We start from the raw sequence: 10,559 nt of genomic DNA, 5'->3' as shown, positions 1-10,559 counted from the left end.
TAGAAGTATTTGGTTCAATTGTGCAGGTTATATAGTGTAATTTAGTTGTCTTTCCTAAGTTAATACCAAACATGACAAACCATACAGATACGACTAATGTTTCTGAAGCGCGCAAGTACAACTCTAAGTGAATAGGACTCTTATGTTTGAGTGACCCTTCAAACTTGATGTGATATTAGCCTCCGCTAACTCTGAATCAAGCTCAACCATAAGTCATGTGGAACTTGAATCATCTGAAAATGAAGGGCAACGGAATCAAGATTTTACGTGGAGTTTGCAATTATTATACAAAGGGGAGAACTGAAGCACGGATATGGGAAGGGTGCATTAACCATGGTACATATTCGCTCTCCACTGTTAGATCCTATGTAACCAAAGGATATTCAGCGAAGCCACCTTGGCGAATATTGTTCTTTGGAAGTGACGATTTTGCTGTGGAATCTTTGAAACGGCTTCATGCCTCTAGGTATTATACAAGTAAACAATCACGTCAACTGAAATGTAAGGTTTGATTTCCTTCCCCAGACAATGTATAGTATTTAAACATTTGATTTGTTGCAGGCAAGACACCAAGGACCGAGTTGTGGAATCACTTGAAGTGGTCACGTTAAGCAAAGATGTCCCTGTGCGAAAGTATGCTGTCCTCAACAAGCTACCGGTTCATGACTGGCCAAAAGTCGACATACATGGACAGTTTGACGTGGGTGTGGTGGTGTCTTTTGGTTGCTTACTTCAGGAAAATCTCATCAGTCAACTGCCATAGTGAGTAATGATGCCAGTCACAGACACTTATAGTGATGCTTTATATGGAACTGGGGAACATTTTGTTGAAGTTATTAAGGCCTAGAATGTAGTTATTAGTAAGGCCCTGGTTTAGCATGCCCTCCAGATTTACATTGTCTCAAAATATCTTACAAAGGAGAAGCACAGGAGATGTACAATTACCCTCTGAGGGGAAGAATTTGTGATTGTTGAGTGTAAAATGCTGTACTCCATGACAGCTCTTGTATTGTATCTGTTACAGTGGAATTCTCAATGTTCACCCTAGCCTGTTGCCAAGGTGGCGAGGGTCAGCTCCTGTTTTTCACACAATTCTACATGGTGACAAAGAAACTGGAGTTACCATCATGCAGATAAGGCCTAAGAGGTGAAAAAACATGAAAACACAAATGTATGATTGAATGTATCTATTTATCACACACGCACACGCATGTATGTGTGTGTGTGTGTGTGTGTGTGTGTGTGAATATAAATATATATTACATTACATATATTATATATAAACCTGTAAAAATACATAAATAAATACATATAGATATGTGTGTGTGTGTGTGTGTGTGTGTGTGTTTTACAGGTTTGATGTTGGCCCTGTACTCCATCAGGAGGTATATCAGGTCCCTGAGAGATGCACAGCAGATGAACTCGGAGCTTCTTTAGCCGTTCTGGGGGCACGACTGGTAAATGCTGTCCCTTTAATTTTGGACCCATGTGTTCAGCACGAGGCACTAATATGACTCATAGGTGTATTTGAGAGTGTATGCTTCATATATATATTTCATGTGTACTTAACAATCATACCCTCAATAGAGAATATACTTTAAAAAGTAACAGAAAGGACAATGCAATGTGCCATCTCAAACCCATTTCAATAGCTAATCGACACATTGAAGAACTTGCCAGAGCGACTAGCCAACAGAAAGGAGCAATCAAAGGAAGGTGCAACATTTGGTAAGTCCGTGTCTTAAATTATAAATGCGTAAGTTGAAAGCCGCAGGGTAAAAATCAGTATGTAGTATATGAAAATGAGCTATTCAGTGTGGTGCGTAAGCTGCTTAAAAGCTGCCCAAGTAAAAGAAAATCTTTCCAATCCAAATTTCCAACAGCTCCTAAAATCAAGTCCTCAATGAGTTGGATTGTATGGGAGGAACAGACTTGTGCCCAGATTGATCGCCTATATCGTGCCATTGGGTCTCGGGTGAGACTGAATAAAATCCTTCTGTTATGCCTGTAAAAATGTTTTTTGTCATCAGTCTTTGTCTTTATTTCTATATAATGTAATAAGGATGCATTTATGGATTTTTTCTTATTAGATTCCTCTGAGAACCATTTGGATGGGATGCACAGTCAAACTCCTGGACTTTGTTGACAAACATGAGGTTTCACTCTTAGGTAACATGCATTTCTCGTTTGTCCACTTTTGGTATTTTACTGCATACTTAACGCAGGTCTTTTTCCATTAGCTCATTGTAAATATATGAGTAAGTAAACAAAATATAAAGGTAGTCTTGCTGTTGGCAGGATCAGAGACAGCAGTTCCAGGGTCCATTCGATATCAGAAGAAATCCAATACGCTGCTTGTCCGCTGTAAGGTATGAGATCTACGGAACTCTACATGTTCTGTCAAGGATACAAACTGTATTTGAAAGCATGCGTCTGGTGTCACGTGATCGTGAATTCATGTCTTAATTGGATACCAGGAATCTATACAGGGAAAACACTGCTATGGCCGTGTATTCAGCCTTATTTCTTTGTTGTGTGTGCTCTCTGTCTGTTAGGACGGCTGGGTTGGGTTCAAAGCAGTGATGTTAAAAAAAAGATTGTCTGCAGCAGACTTCTACAACGGATACCTTCACCAGAGTTTTCTGAAGAGACCCTCTGCTCAATCAAACTGTTTGTTTCTCAGCAACAAAGACAAAATTTCACCGTATGTCAGAGGACAGGATGATAAAAAATCATTGCTGAATGAGATTGTTCTTTTCAAGAGTATTCATGCATAAGTGAATGTGTAAATTTATTCTATTACTCACCGATAATGTATGTTTTGTCTGTTTTAAGACAAAGACAAAAATTAATTTGTCGAACATTATGAGTGTTTCACCATCTCATAACACACTGACGTGTACACATTTTAAGGATAATTTTGCCTTTTTTTCCTGTAACATGCCATATTTGTAAATGTCAACAAAGTTTGTCACAAAGAGACAAAGAGCATGTGGTCTTTCTCTCCACACTTTCCTATGTTTTACCACTGAAATACTTATCGATTTAATGAGTCAAATACAGAGTAAGAAGGTTTAGCAAGAGGATATTCACAAACTTTACAACCCCCCCGCTCCCCCCCCAAAAAAACTACTATTTCATCAAACATATCTTTGAAAAACAATGAATGAACATGTTTCCCTTTGAGATGGATCCTCTTGATTGCCTTGCTAGTATTTTCTGGCCAGGTACCAAAAATTCCATGTACAGTTCTAAATAGTGTGCAAAAATATACCTGACCTACTTTTATTAGATAATGGGACCAAATAAAAGGTGTTTAGAGCTACAAAAGCTTTGACTGGTCTGCTTGCTCTAACACTGTTGTGAGCTTCAATAGTGTATACTGATTTGGAAGTTAAGAACTTAGGGCTCAGAATCAGTCATCTTTGTAAACTAAAATGAAGGAAATAAGTTTGGCCACTAGAGGTCCTCAGTGTTCATCAGGGGTGAAGGAGTTTATACTCCGTCTGTTTTGGTACAGTGCTAATATACTTATGTTTTATATCGTTGCCATATCATTCCTTTGTCGTTTGTTCTTCTGTATCCATAGTACAAGCCCAATAACCCTGATCTAGTCAACTTTTCAGGGCCAATGTTGGCTTTGGTAGGGGAAATCACTTGACTTGGTGTAGCTAGGCTAATTTAAGCTCAAAGGACAATTGCACAACAACGTACTTGTCCTGTTGGAGATATTTCACAATGGGCTATTCATTTTGTTTGTGTGTAGGTGCACACAAACACTCTGGCAGAATTAGGTATACCACAGACATACCATGGCTCTTTTGTGGCCTGAAATTTCTACAGTTCAAGTGGACAATTTTCTATCATTTTAATTTCACATAAGTGGAACATACAACAGGGCTTTGCCTTCATTGGGAATAATCATATGATATGATTGTCTAATCATATAGTATATTTTCTAATAATATTTTACGGTGGTTTACACCACCATTGATCAACGAACAACAAACCTACAATCTGATTATCTGACCATTTTAATCACCTTATTACACTATAAAATATGGCCTATTTTAACCTGTATCTAAGCAGTGAAGTTTGTCAGCTAGCTCTTATCATGACCCTGTGTGTCCAGACAAGCCACAGACCCATGCTGTTTCAGTTGCGGGGAATCTATTCCTGGCTTTGGAACACCAGAGACCTGGAACTTGGAGCTGCCATTCCCCTCCACCCAACTCAAAAAGCTTTTGTCATATCCAGAGGCCAGGGCAAAGGAAAGGTGACAGGGTACAATTTTGGGTTACCACGTCTGTTTTTTTCTTTGTTTGCCTTGGCATTTAAAGGGTTTTTTTTTGTGTGTGTAGCTGTGTGTGTGCGTGTGTGTTTGTATGCAAGTCTGTCTGCTTGTCTTTTTGGAGGGGTGTTAGATTACAATCTCTGGATAGATCATATTGCCTTATGTTTATATACAATATTATGTTTATATACAATATTTGATCGTATAAGGAAAATATGAGTCAATTTGTCTTCTCTCTGGCACATTTTGTATGTAATCTATAACACTTCTGCTGTATCAAATTTCAGTGCACTGTTTAATCTGAGCACGTTTACTGCTTCTTTCATTTGTTTATTTATTTTGAACAGTGTCCCTACTCGTGACAGGAGTTCCTCCTCCTACATAACAATGTTTTGGTGCTTGAACCATCCCAGCCCTTCATGACCTATATGTCATGAAACCTAGTGGAAACACCCTGAGACGTGCAATTCAACGACATATATCATTCGGGAATAATATATAGACATTACATAAGCTGATTGGTGTTCACTGCTCTTGCAGACAGTAAAAAGACTGACCCCATGGCTCTCTGTTGCTGTTGATCTGTGGCATGCTCCCAGGCAATACACATGATGGACAGGTGTTATGACGACCAGGTGGTGACAGGCCTCTGTCAAGAAGGCCAAAGGAAGACGTGTGTGTGTGTGTGTGTGTGTGTGTGCGCGCGCGTGCACTCTGCATGCCGAGTGGGGGGAGGGGGCGGTTACATGGAAGAGAAGGTGGATACCTCAGGTGATTTATCACTCCAGACAAAAGCAGCACATACCTTTCACTAGACTCCAAGAAGAGACAAACAAGAAAACAGGACCCGGCATTCTCTTTCACAACTTCAGTCATTGCCGTTTTACAACATTGTATTCTGTCAAGCTTCAGTTACACAATTCTCTGTGTGATCATATTACACAGGTAACATTCAATTGAGTTAAAGAGGTAGGTTAAGTGATTTTATCTATTACAGATTTTTTTAAGCGGAAAAACTTTGTCTCCAAACAATAAGACCAAGACTATGTGTTGCAGTATTCTTATGGAGATTGGATGGTGTGCTTTGTGCCAAGAGAGAGATGTATTGGGGACTCTGAGAGCCAGAGGGCAGTGTTCAAGTCAAACAGGAAGCAGATTTAGATCGCACCGACTTGCAGTTTGGACACAGCTGTGTATAAGCAGCTGAAGGTTGCCTAAATAGCAAATAGAGCAGGCTTAGGCTGAATACACCAGTCTTAAACTTGTGAGGTTACCTGCTTTATTAACAGACATTTAAATAAACCCATATCATTAATTCTCCTCTGGACTGGGCTTGTGGATCTGCTTGCTTTTAATCAGAAATGTTCACACTTTGTGAAATATACTGGTAAATGAAAAGGAAATTAATACATGGGCAAAACAGAGTGGTACCGCTTATGAACTGAAGATGTTCTTCAGTCTACCAAATCATCCAGTGAGAGGCAAGAACAAGGCAATATAGACAGTTGGTGTCAGGACTACACAGGCCTCCTTACCATTAGACACCTGACAGAAAGGTCAAACCTGTTAAAGCATGATTGATTGCTTTGGGGCTGTATGGAAACTTGCAATGAAATAAACAGTCCATTCTTTTTTTACTATGGCTGTCAGTCTGTCTGGTCCTATCTGCTCCATGAAGGCTTTGTGCAAGTCCCTTACTAATAAGATGATGAGCCAAGAGGGATCAGGAAGAATATGTATCTCAAGTCCACATTGTTCCAAATAAAGAAATTGTCATTTATTATGAGGTGTGCAGGTACTAAATTGGTCACTGTTCAGATTGTATACAACTCTCTGCCATCACCTCTCCCAATATTATTTTTTGATACGTGGAAGTTAATAGTTATTTCATGGAATGCTGTCATCGGTAGCTGCAGAAGATATTGAACAGACACACACAGTGAAATGGAAAGCTCTCGCCAACATTATGGAAGGATTCCTGGAAGTTTATGATTGCTAGAGTTAGTGACACTTTCTTAACTGCTGACAGATTAAAGGAATACTCAAGTCACCCTCTCTGACACTATCCCTAATACCCCAACTGTGCTTTTTTTTACCCCCATCCATTAATGCCAGCATGGGTATGATTTTCTTTTTTAACCCTCTCTTTTTGTGAAGCAGCACTGAATGGAAGAATAGGTCCAATCAAAAGGGTGTATAGGACCTAGCTGGAGTCAAATGCTAAATTTAACTCCCAACTCACCCCCCACACCACCCCCATTCACTCCCTCATCACCAAAAGCACCATCCGCCTCCTGCCTCTCTTGTGCTGTCAGCCTGTGGAGGTGTTTGGAGGACTGCATTGAAATACAGCCAAGCCCGTGGTTAAGGGTGGGGCGGAGAGGGGTTGTGATGGCAGTGGGGTGTTGGGTGTTTTAGATGTTTAAAGGTATGCGTTCATAATCTAAGTGTTGAAAAGAAAGAAAAGGGGATGGGCTTACAATATGGGACACTGGAGGGCGGGTGAGGTGAGGAGGGGGGGCATCTATTAAAGTTGAGAGGGTGGGCATTCACATATCCTGTTTGTTGGAACCCTAAAGGGACACTCAACCAAGATGCCAGAGCCAACCAAAAAAGCAGGTATGGCAATGTTTAGAGGGACTCAACACTGCATGGTTTTGTAATAGTTTTGTTTTCTCTTTTTGTGTCCTCTCGCTTGCTGACCATTGACATTGATGGATTAATGCAGCTGTCTTCTGGAGGAAATCTGTGCCTTCTATAAAATTTTACGTTTTTTTTTTTTTACCTTTTTAATTTTTAACTTTGCTCATGGTAGTGTTTGGGTATTAAAATAACAGCGCTGGTCTCTCATTCTGGGAGAGTGGATATAAAGTCCTATTCCACAAATACACAGTGTGTTGAAAGGACCCTGTCATCATATCATGTGTAAGTGGTAGGTGTTCCTGTTTCCATTTTATCAGTCTCACATGTCAAATCATCTTTGAAATATTTGAAAGAATAAAGACAAGCAAACTATTCTTGAGTTTGAGAAGTGGACATAGAGGATATTAAGTGTGAAGAGATGAACTTAGTTTCTGGTTATTAATACTGATACTTAAGGATTTTCTTGAGAAAATGACAGTAGCATGCTGGTAAATAGCAACAGCTCATTCAAATTCATACAAATTAAATTTTATGATTCATTAATCAAAGTCCAAAAAGGAATCAGTGACCTATATCAGTGTGAATGTGTAAGACAGTATGGACAGTTACCCATGATGCACTCTGATTCCAGTAACTTGTTTGCCAAAGGAATACCAGGAATAATACATTTTCTCCTCACCTTACTTGGCTAAGATGATGTTATCAAAGGCACAGAGACTACTTGCAGAGTAGCTGACTGACATTCCTCCTTTTGAAAATAGAGCGTCGGTAACATGCCTTTGACAAAATATGGCATCCTAATTCTTTTACAGGCAAACAGAGGCATTTGAGTTCACTGTTAACTGCAGAGATAATCTTTTCTTTAACGTTTTTCTGCCTCTATCCCAAGTTTATTCTGTAATACGCATGTATGGTTTCTACATTGTGAGGGCTTAACTTTGACAGTATATTTAAAATATTCACACTTGAATCCAGTTAACGGTGACCATGACATTTAAAGGGCTGTCTTGATAGGTAACACTACATGTTGTGTTTTGAAAGCAAAGTCCAATCACATTCTTGGCATGGAAATCAAAAAATCTTTGTTGCTTGAAGTGGAACTTAGAAAATGTAAAATATTTAAGGTGTCAGTTCATTTACTGAGTAAATATTTCTTGTTGTATGTCAACAATGGCTCTGAAATTCAAATGAGACAAATAGCTGTCTGCTTTTCCTCCCAGTAGAACGGCGCCTCATACCAGTGGAAGAACTGACTTAAGGATCAAATAACTTGATTCTGTTGGCGTGACAACCCCATTGCGCTGATATGTGTGCTAAGACCACTAACATTCTAGCCATGCTACTGAACAGCACCTGCTGATCCAGCTAACGATTCAGCATTAGTTAAAGGCATTAGTTATAATCTACAAACAATTCAGTTTCAGCACAGAAATCTCTTGTCTCGCCACTTGCATCCACATTACTGTGGTTTTCCCACAGGAAGAATATTACTAGGGCTTTGTAAATTTAGATCTATGACATGTACACAATGTTGTATCAAAATGGAAGTTTAACGAATGTTGTCCATTCTCTCTCTCTCTCTCTCTCTCTCTCTCACACACACACACACTCACACGCACTTGACAATACAGATAATTATTTTCATTTTTCTTTGGGTCTTTCAATATTATTGTTTTAAAACTTTGAGAGGGAGTGAGAGTTCAAATGAAATAGGATTCCTCCACATGGGTTCCAGATATATGTCATACAGACATCACAAGCAATCTCCAAACCTGTCATGAGTTAGCATCATTCAGGGAATGAAATAGTAGCCTTGCCACTCATCCATTCTCACCCCTGATTCAGGTGACTGTGTTCACTCTCCCACTGTGCCCTTGTCTGGTTCCAGTGGTCTAAAATTATGAAAACTGTTCGTAGTCACTCACGCCCTATTCTCTGTATTAGAAACTATTTCAGCTATTAGAAAACATTTTGATTCAAATCATTTTTGAAATGTAGTCCAACACACACCCGAGACTCTGAAAAATTATACTTTCATATGCTCTTCATTTACTTCTTGATACACACCAATAAACATCCAAATCAATGAATGCAAGATAGGTAGTGTTTCAATGGCATATTGTCATTTAACATTGCACTACATCACCACATAATCAAATATGTCCCTGTAAATATATACTGGTTGGTTTGAATAACTCAGACTGAATCTTTGTGACTGTGAAAGTCAGGCAATGTGAGTGCCAGCGCCCTTTGCAAATGACAGACGAGAGAGCAGTCCCATACTTCCAATGTGTGGTGGAGAACCGAAATAGAGTCCATTTAATCCCTTTAGAAACGTTGTGCCTGTGCTTGGCTCACGGCGAATGCTTGTAGAATGCATTTAATAGTGGCGCACATATGCATACTATATTTAAACTCGTAGTGCTTAGTTGTTCTGCTAACAGGTCATGTACAACTGTAGGCCTACTCCCTGCAGGATGACTCTATACACCGCCGGTTACGAGGGTAGAGTGGACGTTAATTTAACGTATATTACTGATATTTCTTGGATATAAAAGGTATAGCCGAAAATCAAACGATGGCCTCCAAATATTATAGATAATGTCTTCAGTAACATACATGTAATCGAAAATATACTGGCAAATAGACCAAACAGTCTAACAACATGGGGGAGGATGTTTTTAGAGGAATGAGCAATGCAGCCACGTTCACTTCTTTGAAGAGTGAATGCAAGTCTAAAATTGCAAATATGGAACGCACCCGCCACCTCCTCGCCAATTGCCCCCTGACACGTCTATATTATGCATAAATGAGATCGATGTGTTTTGATGAGTTTGTTCACTTCTCTCCCGTCAACTGACTATGCATAATATGATGTTATAAATTGATTCGTTCATTTATTCATTTTACGGGGTCCTCATTTCATGATTGACAATGTAGCGAGCCAATCACAGCACCAATCTACATTACCGTTTGCGTTATACCACACGTGCAGGTTCCGTTAAATTCGTAGAGTGAAGAACTTAAAAATTTGACGAGGGTGTCGTGTGCCATTGTTCGTTATGTAGTGCATTTTTCTTTTCCAGTAGTCCATTAAGGTACAGAAAACGGTGAGGTGGTAATATAAATCAACATATATCTCATGTTCGTTTTGGTTATGTGTCGATATAATGTTAGTTGTCCTGTAGTGTATACCATATTCAGGTATACGCTACAGTTAGCACGTCCGCCATTACGCGAAGTCGACAGTTTCGGATATTACTGCCAGTTCTGTCATGGAGACATTCAGACCCCCTAAATGTTTTAATGGTACGATCAAAATTGCTTCCATCCCCACTTTTCGTTGCCTGGTATTCTTCGAGAGCTTGGTAAGGCCCTCTTGGTTTTTTTCTTCTCTCTCTTTTTTTTTAATCGAGCTAGTCAGGATGAAGTCGACATCTGAGCCATGTGAGTAGCAGTTAGCCAGGAGCAGCGAATGTGGGCCTTCACTTTTTCACGTACAATACTCACAGTTTTCTGAATACGCTTGTGGTAGTGATGACAAATGTAGACGGTTCCTATTGAACTATGCTTGTTTTCCTTAACTTTTAAATTTTAGTTGACGATTATGGTGTTTTGAAGT

At 39.4% G+C, this 10,559-nt stretch overlaps 2 protein-coding genes across 2 annotated transcripts in view; both read left to right on the top strand.

The window, feature by feature from the left end:
• Positions 1-87: 87 nt before the first annotated feature.
• mtfmt (mitochondrial methionyl-tRNA formyltransferase) lies at positions 88-2,868 on the top strand. Its single transcript, XM_030766505.1, has 9 exons — positions 88-466; positions 562-762; positions 1,025-1,147; positions 1,355-1,457; positions 1,653-1,728; positions 1,884-1,975; positions 2,091-2,169; positions 2,299-2,369; positions 2,556-2,868. Exons 1-9 carry the CDS (start codon positions 216-218, stop codon positions 2,775-2,777), a joined length of 1,218 nt encoding a protein of 405 aa, XP_030622365.1. The 5' UTR covers positions 88-215; the 3' UTR covers positions 2,778-2,868.
• A 4,020-nt stretch (positions 2,869-6,888) lies between these two features.
• The window catches only part of mybpc3 (myosin binding protein C3), a 38,299-nt gene continuing 34,628 nt past the window's right edge, over positions 6,889-10,559 (top strand). The window contains exon 1 of the mRNA XM_030794161.1: positions 6,889-6,913. Coding sequence (XP_030650021.1) covers positions 6,889-6,913 — 25 coding nt within the window. The remainder of the gene's footprint in view (positions 6,914-10,559) is intronic.

The sequence above is a fragment of the Chanos chanos genome, chromosome 2, assembly GCF_902362185.1.
Source record: "Chanos chanos chromosome 2, fChaCha1.1, whole genome shotgun sequence".
Taxonomy (NCBI): Eukaryota; Metazoa; Chordata; class Actinopteri; order Gonorynchiformes; family Chanidae; genus Chanos; species Chanos chanos.
The sequence above is the reverse complement of the archived record's forward strand: the minus strand, read 5'-3'. Positions and strand labels throughout refer to the sequence as shown.

Coding starts and splice junctions, on each gene's coding strand:
- mtfmt (XM_030766505.1), top strand. CDS start 216: ATGTGGAACTTGAATCATCTGAAAATGAAGGGCAACGGAATCAAGATT. Junction 2,170..2,298: donor ACATGAGGTTTCACTCTTAG/GTAACATGCATT, acceptor TGCTGTTGGCAG/GATCAGAGACAGCAGTTCCA. Junction 2,370..2,555: donor CGCTGCTTGTCCGCTGTAAG/GTATGAGATCTA, acceptor TCTGTCTGTTAG/GACGGCTGGGTTGGGTTCAA.